The 14,849-nt window shown below is 43.4% G+C and overlaps 1 protein-coding gene across 5 annotated transcripts in view; it reads right to left on the bottom strand.

Moving 5' to 3' along the window:
* Positions 1 to 858: 858 nt before the first annotated feature.
* Positions 859 to 14,849, bottom strand: part of FLNA (filamin A) — an 84,143-nt gene continuing 70,152 nt past the window's right edge. For all 5 annotated transcript variants that reach the window (XM_026711468.2, XM_026711471.2, XM_026711470.2 and 2 more), the window contains 8 exons: positions 14,454 to 14,720; positions 13,175 to 13,312; positions 10,468 to 10,583; positions 9,715 to 9,847; positions 3,131 to 3,307; positions 2,809 to 3,027; positions 2,300 to 2,488; positions 859 to 1,676 (listed from right to left, as the gene is read on the bottom strand). In XM_026711468.2, coding sequence (XP_026567253.2) covers positions 1,489 to 1,676; positions 2,300 to 2,488; positions 2,809 to 3,027; positions 3,131 to 3,307; positions 9,715 to 9,847; positions 10,468 to 10,583; positions 13,175 to 13,312; positions 14,454 to 14,720 — 1,427 coding nt within the window. In that variant the 3' untranslated portion in view covers positions 859 to 1,488. The remainder of the gene's footprint in view (positions 1,677 to 2,299; positions 2,489 to 2,808; positions 3,028 to 3,130; positions 3,308 to 9,714; positions 9,848 to 10,467; positions 10,584 to 13,174; positions 13,313 to 14,453; positions 14,721 to 14,849) is intronic.

Below are 14,849 nucleotides of genomic sequence, written 5' to 3'. Positions count from 1 at the left end.
CCAATGTGAATCCAGCACCTTAATCATTATAATATGCTAGCTCTCAACTCATCGTTTATAAAGAGGAAGACTATCAGTGGCTACTTATAATGGTTGCTTGTTGCCTCCAGTGTCACAGATTCATTGCCTATGAATGCCAGTTGCTAGGAAACAGAAGCAGGCGATTGCTGTGTATTTTTTCCTGAATATGGACTCTCCTCTGGCACCTGGTTAATTGCTCAGGGAAGTGAATCCTGTCCTAGTTAGATTCCTTCTCTGGTCCAACTTGGATTTTCTTACCTTAATAGCCAGCTCTTTAGACTTAATATATTCTAGTCATCTTCCCAGAACAAAGTCCAAGACAAGTTGAAGCTTCCATACTTGATAAATGTCTATTATGACACTTTCTGTTAGATCAGTTAGAGGCCTGTAGCTGGTTTTTGTTTTAATGGGCAAATGTGATTGCAAGAATTCAATTCAGCCTGACAGAGAACAATCCTAGGAACTTGAGACTTGAGTCAGTATCTACTGTTTGCTCAAAAAAAATAAACAAATCTCAAAACAATTTCCAGCTTATATAATACTATTTGCTTCAGAGTGTAGCAGTTATGATTCCTGGTAATCTCTGAGCCTCCTCAGAAGATCGGTAAAGTTCAAGGAGATTTCTCTGATACAGATTGTCTTTATCAGCTTTCCCTTGTAACTGTGGAGCTACTGAAAGGCGATGGTTACAAAAGTCAGATGATCTAAACAAGGAGGATTAGCCATTTCAATGAACTAAGTAGGAGATCACTGGACATAACCCAGAATCTCAACAGACAATGGCTGAACAGAGCATACAATATTAAAAGGGGAAAAAACAGTCAGAGACCACCAACGGGCATTTGAAGCAGAACTTTTATTCCCTTCCCTTGTCGAAGAAAAGGTACTGGCAGTTGTGCACAACTCCAATTTAAATCTTGGAAGGACTAAACAAGGATTTGGCTATAAACTGGCAAAGCAAGGAGCAGCTCCTGCCACTGGTTATTGATTACCCACAAAGCTTCCATCTCAAGCCATTAAAGGGGAAAGGACAAAGAGACGAAAGGGACAGGCCCGTCTGCACTCCAGGAGAAGCAGCGGTTTCTCCAGCAGTGGATGGCAACAATATGCACCGGCAGTATCCATGTGCCATATTTTGTTGATGGGGAAGGTGGCCTTTCTGGGGGAGAGCACAAGTTCAGTTCATGGGCATGAAGCTGGCATGCTGGTGAGAAAAATCAATGGAGCCTCCCGCCAAGGAAAGAAAGACACGGGAGGAAAAACAAAATGGTTGGAAATAATTACTGCTGCATGTAAACAGATCCACAGGAATCTCTTCCTTCTGAGGGCAACCCACCCACACTCATCCCTCCCACCCCATAAGCCACCCTCTTTGGCATCACCCCTGCCAATTAGTAAGTAAGAGGCAGAAGCATTACAAAGTGAGTTCAGGAGAGGCAGTGTTACGCTCAGGCAGAGGGAAGAGCTTTAAGGTACGGAGATACGGAAGGGGCTGCCGGGGATGTGCTCATCTCCCCATTTCACCACCAGGATGTAGTCGCCTCTGTCCTTCAACAGGTAGGTGACGTTATACAACCGGTTGCCCAAGTGCTTCACCACGATCTCCTCACATGGGGTCTTGGGGCCATGTACACCCACCAGCAACATGTTGTTCCCTGGAGAGAAAGAAGGAGAGAACAAGTCGTCTTTACAAAGGTCATTGGCGATGAGGTTGTGTCGAGTGGATCACCCCCTTAAGTAGAACGTCTAAAACAATTGGCTTGGTGCATCTCCCTGGCACTCCCTGGATTCACACGCTATGAATAAACTCTGTCCCACATAAATATGGTCCACAAATCACTGGAATTAGGTTCACACAAACCATTAAGCCAAAATCAACCCAATCACATAATAGCCTAGTACAACAACCTACCTACCTTCCTTCCTTCCTTCCTTCCTTCCTTCCTTCCTTCCTTCCTTCCTTCCTTCCCCTTCCCTGCTATATAATCTAAGGTGGAATAAGGTGGAACATGATCTAGATTTTCATCCATCGTTACTTTGAAGGTCTGAGGGAGGATGTTGCCAGACATGTATTTAGACATTTCAGATTAATAAGACAGCCTTGAACAGATCAAACCACAATAGTCACCAGGTCCCTAGTCACTGCTCAATTTTGAGCCCCCAAAAGCTAACCATACAAAAAGTTGGGGTGTGGCTTTCTAAGAAGCCAAAAAATATCAGTATATCTGACCGGAGATACGGTAGCCTCTGCACACCCTGAGGAGTCACTTAAACCCACCTGCTTTGCTGCAATCGACTGTGAAAGAGTTCTTTTGGCCTAGAAAACCCTTGTTGAGGCCCAACCCCTTGGCAACCACTTTGCTGGCATCTGAAGCAAATTTGGGTGCTGCTCCATCAGGTTTGGGTACTCCATCCATGAAGACGGAGGAAGTCTCATGGAGGCTGTGGCTGGGAACAAGGCGGGCCCCTGCCAGGAAGAAGAGAGGACGTTAACCTTGGGTTGACAGCACATCCAGTCATGTCAATGCCATATGCCATTTGTTCTCCATCATCACTTAAATGAAAGCTCCAGGCTTTAGCAGAATGCAAGCAGGTGACATTCGTTGTATTTTTACAAAACGCCCATAGCTTCCCCAGCCTATATCCCTTCAAATGGTTGAGGGCTTCCTCTAGAGATAATGGGAATTCAACAGTGAAGAGGGAAAAAGTGGAAAAAATACAGACATAGCGTAAAGAAGAATCTCTCAACAAATCATAGGCAACTTTTTTCTCCCATTGTGTGCTTACCTGTGATTTTAGCTTTGAAAGGACTGCCAGCAATGTGATAAGGACCACCGAATTTGATGGAGATGAGGTAGCTGCCAGGTGCCATGGGTGTGTAGATGACTTTGTAGCCCTCCGAGCACTCTTGGCAGTCCATCTTCACCTTTGAGGGACCGTCAATAGTGACAGATAGCGCTCCAGACCCAGCGTTTGTAGTGTTGACTATGAATTCAGCAGGGTTTCCTACAGAGGAGAGGGAGGGAAGAAAAGAACACATGAAGCCAGAGAGTTAGCTTTTACCAAAATCTCACAGGAATCTTTGGCTTTAATCCAGGTTCCTTTTTACCTGTCACACCACCTTCCAAGCCAGGGCCATAGGCGGATACCATCCCTGGGTCTCCAGCTTGGCCTATTTCCCCAACACGAATCTTGAAGGGACTGCCAGGTATGTGACTTCCATTGAATTTGACATCAACTGAGTAGATACCATTCTCACGGGGAATGAACCTCACTGCGTATTTGTCTGTAGCAACACATAGGTGGAGAAACGGGCATCTTTAAGAGACAGGAATCTTAAAATGAGTACCATACACAAGAAAAGGAAAGGACAGATATCTAAATTTTTGCCTTCTGTATTTGATGTTACACTACTCTCCATGTGAAAATTGTACAATACACAGGTAGTCTTCAAATTACAACCGTAATTGAGCCCAAAATTTATATGGCTAAGTGAAACATTTGTTAAGTGAATTTTGCCCCATTTTACAACTTTTCTTGTCACAGTGAAATGAATCATTGCATAGTAACATGGTTGTTAAGTGAATCTGGATATCTCATTGACTTTGTTGCAAAAACTGATCACATGACCCTGGACACTGCAAACTTCATAAATATGAACCAGTTGCCAAGCACCTGAATTTTGATCATGTGACCATGGGGATGCTGCAATGATCTTTAAGTGTAAAAAACAGTCACAATGGCACTTCAAAAAGTGACTTATAATTTTGAACAGTCTCTAATTGAACTGTTATTAAATTGAGGACTACCTGTATTCAAGTATATTATATCAAAAGTAAGCAGTACAAGACACTATAAAGGAAGATGTGCATAGGTACTGTATGTGTAAAAATCCTTTAAAAACATGGAAAAATGTTACATACAGATACATTGAATGAGAAAGGAGAACTGAAAACAAGTTCAGAACTGATTGTGCAAGGGATAAATCTGGAGTGGTGGTCCTACTTACAAATACAGTCAAGATATATTCAGGATAGGAAAACATGGGGCATTAAAAGTAATGACCGAACTGGTTGTCAACTATGGAAGCACAAATATACCCATATGTAATGGATCTGGGAGAAAAGAGGAGTTACAATGACCTATTAGACACACAAGGAAGATTAAAAACGAGACAAGAATTACAGCAACAAAATATAAAGATAGATTGGTGACCATACATGCAAATCCAGGCAAGATATCAGAAGGACAAAGAACAATTTGGTTTCTGCATGGAAAAGCATCAATTAGATAAAATTCTACAATTAATGGAAAAGAAAATGATTTCAAGAATATATAACTTTCTACTAGATTTTAAAATGGAAGAGGAGGTGGTCAAAGAGACAATGGTGGTATGGATGAAAAATGTTGGCCATAATAGACCTGGAAAATTGGAGAATGTGGGGATCAAATTACAAACTAATTACATCCACAGCATACAAGGAACATCAATACAAAATGGCACCTTCCTCCCGCTAGATTGGCAAAAATGTTTAACTCAGACCCAAATTGTTGGAAATGTGGAAAAGAAAAAGGCACTTATTTTCATACCTGGTGGACATGACAGGAAGTGAAAAAATATTGGAATACAATTAGACAATGGACAGAAGAAATCACGAATCAGAAAACTGAATTTAATCCGGAAACTTTTTTATTAGGTATAATAACACAAAAATGCAATAAAACAGATAGATATATTATGTTACATATATTAACAGCTGCAAGGATTTTGTACGCACAACTCTGGAAGGAAAAAAGGGTTCCACCAGAAGGCATGGTTATTAAAAAAAATAATAGATTGCATAGAGATGGACAGGCTAACAATCAAAATAAAAGACAGAGAAGATTCAATTTATTATAGGGCCTGGTATGCCTAGTATGAGTGGTTTAGAAATAAGTGGTTAAGAAAATAAAACGGCAATTAGGAAAAGAATGAGGAAATATGTAAATAAGCAAATATACCATGGAGAAGATTGAGATGTAAGGATAAAAGCTATTGATTTATAGTAAGAGCAAGTTGCAATGGTAAAGGAATAAGTAAATACATATACTGAAAAATGTGAGGAAATGCAAAAGATGTCTTGATGTTGATAATAATGTATAAAGTTTTGTTTTATGTTTTTTAAAATATGGAAACTTAATAAAATTAAGTGGAAATGGGCCTTAGGAATTCTGAACAACAACCAAGCTAGTGGAGGTGACAGTATCCCATCTGAGCTATTCAAAATCTTAAGACAATGCAGTAAAAGTGCTACACTCAATTTGCCAGCAAATTTGGAAAACTCAACAGTGGCCACAGGATTGGAAAAGGTCAGTTTACATTCCAATTCCAAAGAAAGGCAATGCCAAAGAATGTTCAAACTATCGCACCATTCCACTCATTTCACATGCTAGTAAAATTATGCTCAAAATCCTACAAGCTAGGCTCCAGCAGTATGTAGATCGAGAACTACCCGAAGTACAGGCAGGATTTCGAAGAGGCAGAGGAACTAGAGATCAAATTGCCAACATACGCTGGATGATCATGGAGAAAGTTGGGAGTTCCAGAAAAACATCTACTTCTGCTTCATTGACTATGCTAAAGCCTTTGATTGTGTGGATCACAACAAATTGTGGCAAGTTCTTAAAGAGATGGGGGTACCAGACCATCTTATTTGTCTCCTGAGAAACATATGCGGGTCAAGAAACAACAGTGAGAACTGGACACGGATCCACTGATTGGTTCAAAATTGGGAAAGGAATCCGGCAAGGCTGTATACTGTCCCCCTGCCTTTTTAACTTGTATGCAGGGCACATCATGAGAAAGGCAGGGCTAGATGTATCAAAAATTGGAATTAAGATTGCCAGGAGAAATATCAACAACCTTAGATATACAGATGATACCACTCTATTGGCAGAAAGTGAAAAGGAACTAAAGAGCCTTTTAATGCGGGTGAGGAAGGAGAGTGCAAAAGTTGGCTTGAAACTCAACATTAAGAAAACTAAGATTATGGCATCCGATTCCTGGCAAATAGATGGGGAAGAAATGGAGGCAGTGACAGATTCTATTTTCCTGGGCTCCAAGATCACCGCAGATGGGAACTGCAGCCAATAAATTAAAAGGCGCTTGCTTCTGGGGAGGAAAGCTCTGGCAAATCTAGACAGCATACTAAAAAGCAGAGACATCACCCTGCCAACAAAAATGTGTATAATCAAGGCTATGGTTTTCCCAGTTGCAATGTATGGTTGTGAAAGTTGGACCATAAGAAAGGCTGAGCGCCAAAGAATTGAGGCCTTTGAACTATGGTGCTGGAGAAGACTCCTGCGAGTCCCTTGGACTGCAAGGGGATTAAACCTGTCAGTCCTAGAGGAGATCAACCCTGACTGCTCTTTAGAAGGCCAGATCCTGAAGATGAAACTCAAATACTTCGGCCACCTAATGAGAAGGAAGGACTATAATTATTTAATGGGATAATTTAGAAGTAGAATATTTAATGAGATGTGAAAGCAAATCAACTATAAGATATGAAGGTGACACACTTTAATTGGCAACTGTAAGGGAAACCTTGTTTTGTAATGTTTGAAATGTGGATATGGATTGAAATTGTACACAGGACAGATCAAAGTATAATTATTTTGAAAATATGAAAACCTTGAAAGGGATATGCAATAGATTTAGAAATGAATGAGAGAGTTATAAAATAAGCCTGAGGGGAGTATTTGAGGGGGAAAAATAATAAAGAACATTCAAAGTAGTGCTGAGATATGAAATTGAATATGAAAGATGAATATGTAACTGAGATTATATCTGTATGGAGATTTGAAAACCTGGAACCAAGCTGTTCACTAAAAAAAAGATGTTTTATTTTTCTGTGTTTTGTGAAAACCGAAACAAAATTGTTTTTTTTTAAAAAAGAAGAAGGAAGGACTCACTGGAGAAGAGCCTAATGCTGGGAAAGATTGAGGGCAATAGAAGGGACGACAGAGAATGAGGTGACTGGAGGGAGTCACTGAAGCAGTCGGCGTTCGCAACTAACAACAAAAAACAGTTCATTATCTATACAGCAAGGAATCTAAGAACAAAGCTTTGCTTTGGAGGTTGTTTTCGGTTGCAAAAGCAACAGTTCAGCATTGGCTAAACCAGGGCTTGGACAGCTAACAATATGGCATGATTTTTCATATTGTGGCCATCAGTTACAGCAAGAACAGAAATCAATGATATACAGTTGGCATTAACTTTTAGCAATCACATAGACACACTTGTGTGTATATGTGCCCACACACCAAAATAAAGTGATTGCTACAATCTTAGAAAATATCTCCATGTCCTTTTGTAAGTGCTTACAAAATTTCAGCCATTTGCTTTTAAATTTGGGGAATTATCAGGTGTTAGCTATTTGTGTTGTGAGCATTTTACACTGCCAGGAGTAAGCTGACCTATGCTGACTTACAACTTGTAGGTGGTGGTGAGCAGATGTGCTTGCTGCTTAAAATAATTAAGCCTCAGTTAAGCATACTTGGGGAATGCTGACCAGATGGGAATTGTGACAGATGGAGTCTGACAGTGGGGGCTACCCCATAATTAGAACTGGGGCCGAAGCATTGTTTCTTATCCTGGACAGTTCAGGCTCCAGGATGGAGATCTGTCTGTTAAAGTCCTTAAGTAAGCAGGAAGTGGCAGGTAGCCAAGAATCTGCTTTGGCTTTGGCTCTGGGCCTGTTTCTGTTCTTGCCTCCCGAAGCAGCAAATGTGAACTGGAGAACTATCAGCGTGGGGAGACATTTTGTGGCTATGCCCATCAGGAGACCTTGGTAAAGTAGCTTGAAGATACAAGTATTGCCAGTAGTTCTGTCTGCCTCTCTGGAAGGCTGGGTCAGCTCAACTCACCACTCTCTTGCCCCAGCTGAGCCACTACTGTTACAGACTGCAGGAAGGTTTTCTCTGGATTTGACTTGTTGCCTTTGGACTCAGAGAACGTACTTGACGGCCTTGGGCTGCAACAGTGGGCAAGAGTCCTTTTATCGGAACAAGTTTTTAAAAGGTAGAGCTGTTTTCTAGTATCTACAATGTGACAACAACTGATTAGAGCAGGGCTGTCAAACTCACGGGCCAGGTGCGTCGTGCACTGGCCACGCCCACGCCCTGTTTAGTGAAGGGGGAGAAAAGTCACAATACATCACGTGACACTGCTGTGATGCCGCAAGTTTGACACCCCTGGATTAGAGCAATGTGTTTTTGACGGAATTAACAATAAAGGCTGGTGACTCCAGTGTATCTTAGCTGAATGAAGGATTACATTACAGCAACTATCATTCATTTACAGAGCTCTCCATCTGCTTCCAAGCCATAGTCAATGCAAGCCGTTTCAACCAAAAGTCTAGTATGGCATGGGCCGAGCTACAACTGAGCACAATTACTCTGTGGCGCTGCTACAGCACAGCACACCACACTACAATACACGATGGTTTTCACCAGGAGACAGTTTACTTTTTTTCAAGTACATGGAAAAAAGTACTTCCAATGTTGACCAAGAAAGCAATTTAGGTTTAAAAATGCTTCTACATTAATATTGTAGCACGTGTTCCAAAAGGCAACTGGATTTTCCTTGGGTTTTTTTTTCTCTTTCCTTTGAAAATGTTTTGTTTTTCATCCAAGAAACCTCTTCAGTGCATAAAAAGAAAGTCCAGTTGCCTTTTGGGAAAAGCACCTTTGGGACAGTCATAACTTGGATGATTGAGAATCTCCACAGACTGTGATGACCCGGGGCGTGGCACAAAGACAACACAGTCAGATAATCAATATCCCTTTATTATCTCCAACTTTGCCCCAATGTCTAGGTTACCTTCTGGCTGCAGAAAAACTCTCCCAGGAGCAGCCTTTGACTGCAGAAAATTCAGTCCAAAACAGGGTAAACACAAACTGTAACTTAAAGTCCAAACAAGCCAAACTGAAGTAATTAGTTTGGCAGGGCAGGAGCAAGAATTTCAGATTTGAAAGCACAGCAAAACTCACACAGTTGGGAAGACGCCAGGAACACAAATAAGCCACAACGATATAAGATAAAGTCACGTTTGCTCCCAACAGATTGCTGCACGCAGCTTGCCTTTTTTTATACATTGTGTTCCCAGCTGCAGCTAATGAAGGGAATCAGGGCCCTTTCCTCCCCTGTAAGCCACGCAATGTTGCTCCCTTCTCCATTCTACCCTGCGTGCCCTAGGATGAAGAGGAGGTGGGCCTGGCTCTTCCTCTCAATTCCCTCTCCCTTGTTCTACCTCCCCCTTGTTCTACCTCAACCCTGCTCTGCCCAGCCGGACTTTGCCCTTCCCCAGTTTCCTCCACAGCCATTCCCACTCCCTGTCAGCTGTTCGGCTTCCTCCTCAGAGTCAGACTCTGACAGGGGCATGACACAGATCATTGTTAAAGCAGTCTCTCGGGAAACTCTTCGGCTATTTATACAAAGAACAAAGGCCTGGGATCTGGACACAGAATAGTCCGATTCTACTTTTGACACAAACTGGCATTTCTAGACTCCACTTTTTGGAGCTGAAGAAAGAGACTTTGGTAGTCTTTGCTCTACACCTGGAGGCGAGATAGGTGGGTCAACCAGCCCTTTGATGCAGTAAGCCTAACAGGGCACTTTGCAAAAAAAAAAAAGAAGGATGTCAAAGCACCTACCTTCATCGATTTCGGTGACATGGCACTCTTCCAAAGCCCCTGAGGGGCTGTGCACCTTGGCATCAATCACACCCTTGGCCCCGTTCAAGCTGACAGCGAATGAGGCTGGCTGGTTCACTTTTAACCCTGACTCCTGGAAGCACAGAGCACATGAGACAGCAGAAAGGGCCAAGAGGGCCGCAGCATCCAGTTCCAGAGCCCTGCGTCCCCCACCCCGCTCCCCTGACACATACAAGACAGGCTTCCACTTACCTGAGCCAGGTGGCTTAGAGAGGGAGAGCTCCCCTGGAAGCTGGGCACAGCACAAGCGGCAGGAGGGCAAGCAAAGGGGTACAGCTTAGAGAAGAGGAAGGCTGGGTAGCCTTTTCAGCTTGGCAGCAGATCAGCAGATGCAGCGTGCCCAGGGGAGTTCTCCATCTTTAAACCTTGGCATGGAGTGCAGGACTGTTAGCAGCCTTTAAACGAGACACGAGAAAAACCCCAGAGCAGATCCCTGTCTAGTCAGGAAGTTGGCACCGTGACTATTCTGAGTGAGACTGACTTGATCTCCTTCCCCTGCAGCTGACCAGGCATTCGGGCAACCCACCCCTGCTACTTCACGTCTGCAGGACAGATCCCTGGACACTTTCTCCTTAGCCTGGATCTACTCTCTTCTTTCTTTGTGGTGAAGGAAAGCCAACTCAGGAGAGCAACAGTGCCAACTCCACCCAACCAGCAGGGGGAGCAAGTGGGCGGTTTCTCCCAGTGCCTCACCTGAAGACTAGAAACAGTGAGTCGGCGGGCATCATCAGAGGTGGAAGTGGCAGGTACTATAAAGGGACTGTCTGGGATGTGCTCGTCATTGAACTTCACCGAAACCTCATAGTCACCTGTCAGGAAAGGGGAACACAGGAAGAAAAAACAACCGTCAGGCACTAATTCAGATTCAAAAGGGTACAAGCTCCAGAAGATGAATTAAACATGATTGGTTTAGCCAGCAGGAAGAAAAAGAAAGCTAGCTGCTGCATGAAGAAATGTTTTGGAAAAATTTTAATTGTAACACTTTAAAGATGTTGCATTTTAACTCTAACTCGTCATCCTTTTTAAATCAACAGCAATAACACAGAATGAAACAGAACACAGCAAATGCTTCAGAGGGAAGAGCGCTTGAGTTTTGGGGGCCTGGAATTGAAATTTCTTCCCAGATTTGCTCCATGGGTCCATATGGAGAAGCTGTCACATATGTATTATTTGGCAGCTCTGGGTGCACAACTTGCAGCAGCATTTGGCATTTAATGGTTTGGTTGAGATGATGCATTTTGACCACTGCCAAAAAAATTTCAACACAAGATCTCCAACCAGTTAGATCTCTCTATTTAAAAGGCATTTTTGTCGCTCGAGCTAGCATAGGGCAGATCACACCCATAGTATGTTCTTCAATGCTACCCTGACAAGATTTATGGTGGGATTAGAACAATGCTGCTTTCAGATACAATATTTTGATTTAAGGCAAGCTCTTCGGGGGGAAGGGGGGGGGTCACATCTCTGGGTTTCTTCCCCTTAGCAAGTCAGCCAGCTTGTGTTCCAGATGGTCGCTGCGCTGAACAGCTGCCAGCCTCCCTACCAAACAGAAAGTTCTCTTCAACATTGGAAGAAATGTTGCCCAGTTGGGAGTGCAGAATCTGGCTGCTCTGCAGTTCACGGAGGGATTTGCCAGAGCCTATTCCAAGAGAAGGTGCTAGAAAGGAGCTCCCGCGTCCTGCTTTCTCCAACCCCAGCTTGGGAATATGCTGCATCATAAGTTATAGTCAAGCTAGACACCACTTCCTGGGTTGGTGGCTGGAAGGGGGGAAGGGGGTAAAGAGGGGGTGGTTTTGTGGGAGGGGCAGGTGCATGTGTGCAAAAGCACCTGTTACTTGTGCAAGTGGGGCCATGAGCACCCCCAATGCTTGCACAAGTGGGGCTGTGTGTGTGCCTGCATGCCCGTGCACTAGCCAACCACTCACATTGGTGACAAATAGACCGCGGCCCAGTAGTTGGGGACCCACCCAAAGGTTGGGGACTCCTCCTCTAGAACACCCCAGTTTTGATGTCCTACAAAAGTGAGAGATCATGCTATGGCAAGGGTGACAATCTGTGGCCTCAGGGTTGGACGGGGCTCCTCTTTTCAGTTTTCAGGGCCATCTAGACATTATTTTGGAACCCAGCTTTCTGAAATTTAAAGTAGAGGCATTTGAAAAAGTTTTGTGTAAACGTTAAAATAAAATTTAAAAAGACTTAAAGACAGTCGGAGCCTCTCCATAGTGTGCTCTGACACTACTACCTTAAAAAAATATTAAAGGCAGCCACCTCGTACTCTAGTGAGAATTAATACTGATTTTCTTTGGGAGATCCCTGCCCCAACAAACTTCTCTCTTTATTCAGGTTTATTTTTCTACCATCTGAAAAGCCGTTCCATTCCAACTGCATCCCATTCTTAAGTCCTTGCTCTCCCTACTTTCAGACCTGTGGCCCTCTTCCTCAATTCCTATCCTTTTCACTCCTTGACTTGGCATAGGGTCCCACCCCCCGGGTGACTCATATAAATATTCTGTCACAATTCTTTGGGTGACCTTCTGGGAAGAGGCTTTGTGGTATCTGAAACAGAACAGCTACATTTCTATAATAGCTTTGTACCATATAGTATCAACCTTGTTCATTCTTAAGATTCTTTTTTCCGCTATGTATTCAGTGTGTGTGTGTGTGTGTGTGTAAAAGTGTGGGATACACACATGCTACTCTTTTGAAAATATACAGTATATATTTATTTTTAATGTGTGCCAGTGAGTTCGCAGAAAAAAGTGACAATAAAGGTTATCTTATTCAGAATAATACTGATTACTGTAAAGCAGACATGTCTAGGTATCTTCAAATGTTGGAATCCAAGCACTGGACTCCAAATGAATTTTTTTATAAAAAGCCCAATCAGTGTTCACAATGAACAGTCCAGCAATACTTGAACGCCGTGTTTTTCCTATCCTGCTTCTACAGTTTCACAATTCTTTTTTTTTAAAAAAAATCTGCTTGGCCAGGATTTGAAGAGAAGAGGTCAACGCTTTTACAATAAAGCTGCCAGAAATCATAATTATAATCTCCAGGAAGATCCTTAACTATTCACCTCCTCTCATAAATGTCCAAATCAAATCTCTGCCCCGCTGAAGCTGTAACTGACTTTCTCTTTAACCCATAGTGAAATATTTAGCTCTATTGCAATTGTTTCTAGTTCAGAAGCAACTACTTCCAGAGGTGGTATTTAGCAAGTTCTGGAGAACCAGTAGCGGAAGTTTTGAGTGGTTCGGAGAACCGGCAAATCCCACCTCTGACTGGAGATTTTACAGTCTCCTTCCCCTGCCAGGCCCACCAAGCCACGCCCACAGAACCGGTAGTAAAATAATTGGAATCCCACTACTTGTGACTGTTCACTTCCCCCACCATTGCTTACCAGGCTCTTGCACAATATATGAAACTCCACATGAACCATCTTTCCGGTCCTCAAAAGCAATCTCTGCCTTACTGGGGCCCTCCACAGCAATGGAGAGACCACCGGCTCCTGCCTCCCTTGTCCAGATGCTAAAGTCAGCTGGGGAACAAGGCAAACAGTTCTTATTACAAAACCATGGTGGATGTGTCAACCCATGCAGTAGATAACATTTAAAATACAGCACGTAGTCTTTGCAAAGGGTAACCAAAGTGTAAAAACAAACAAACAAACAAAAACAGAGTTGTCCGGAATCTCTTCATCAGATCCGAAGTTCCTACATGCCAATCCTACCATCTGGCAGTTTCCCCCACACTTCCTGTAATGGGAGGAGGGCATAACCCTCGAGGAACAGGAGGAAGAGCCGCAGTCAAGACAAATAAAGAAATCCCAATCCAAAACAAAAATGTAGTCTGACAAAACATTTCAGACTCCAGCCTTCCTAGTTCTCGTTAGAACAAAGGCAGGCAGGGGAGAGGCACATTTAGGCTGACAAGATGCCGCTGCTGTAACCCTATAATAAAAACGATGTTAGTGTTTATAACTTTGGCTTCCTTCTCTGGTCTATCTCAAAGAGCTGACACTTCCTCACTGGAGTGGAAAATTAGTTCTGGTAAGTGTTGTATATCCTACATAACTTTGCATCTATTTGAAGCCTGGCTTATTTATCTGTGAGACTGAGGGATAAAATCAAAGGAATCAGGCTAGATGTAAATCAGTTCTTGGAAAATTGCTTTCCAGCTGTTTCAATAACAGCATGATTAAAGCGCCATTGACTTTTATACAATGTACCCAGGCTTTAAATATTAGTACCATCAGGACAAGCAAAAGGACCACAATGCTCAAGTGGTTGGCATGCTGGGCAGCTTAGCAAGCCTGCGTTTGAGACCCGAGAGCTGCCTGGGGCAGGGTTGAGCTCTCGTCCTTCACTCCAGCTCTTGCCAGGGACATGAAAGAAGCCCCCAACTGGGTGTCCTCAGGGCAATGGTGAGGTCACCGGCTAATCCTTTCAATCTGGAAGCGCCTCAGTGCTTCTGACTGCAAAATCAGGACAAGCAGAAGACAGCAGTTTATGCTAATCTAGAGACCACACAGAGATCCTCCACTAGGATCCACTTAACCCACCATCCATCACCACCTGCCATTTTACCCTTGATGCATTAAATACGACGTGAGGGTGAGCATTCCATTGACCTTCAAGGTACTCACAATTTAAGGGTCTTCCCCCAACTGATAACCATACCTGGCACACCAGCTTCAGCTCTCTCCAAGCCTGGGCCACCTGCCCGGACTTTGTGTGCACCCCCTTCCCCGAGAGGACCCACTGTGAACTGGAAGGGGCTTCCGGGCACGTGCTGTCCTTTATACTTGACGCTGACTGAGTGGATGCCAGTCTCAGTGGGCACAAAGCGGATACAGTAGGTGTTGTTTTCTGCCTCCAAGATCTCTGCATCGTGGGATTTGCCCGACGGGCTGGTCACTTGGGCGGTCATGTCCCTGACGTTGATTTCTGGGGACCGCAGCACAAGAATTACACATGGATACATTTTTGCTACATGAAATACTGGTTTTTAGCTGGTAGGGCTACTTCTCACCATAGAACGTGGAACACATGCTGGATATACATTAAGCCACCGTT

Source organism: Pseudonaja textilis, chromosome 2 (genome assembly GCF_049901715.1).
Source record: "Pseudonaja textilis isolate UNSWEBS1 chromosome 2, rPseTex1.2, whole genome shotgun sequence".
NCBI lineage: Eukaryota > Metazoa > Chordata > Lepidosauria > Squamata > Elapidae > Pseudonaja > Pseudonaja textilis.
Note: the sequence above shows the minus strand (reverse complement) of the source record. Positions and strands in the feature narration are given on the sequence as shown.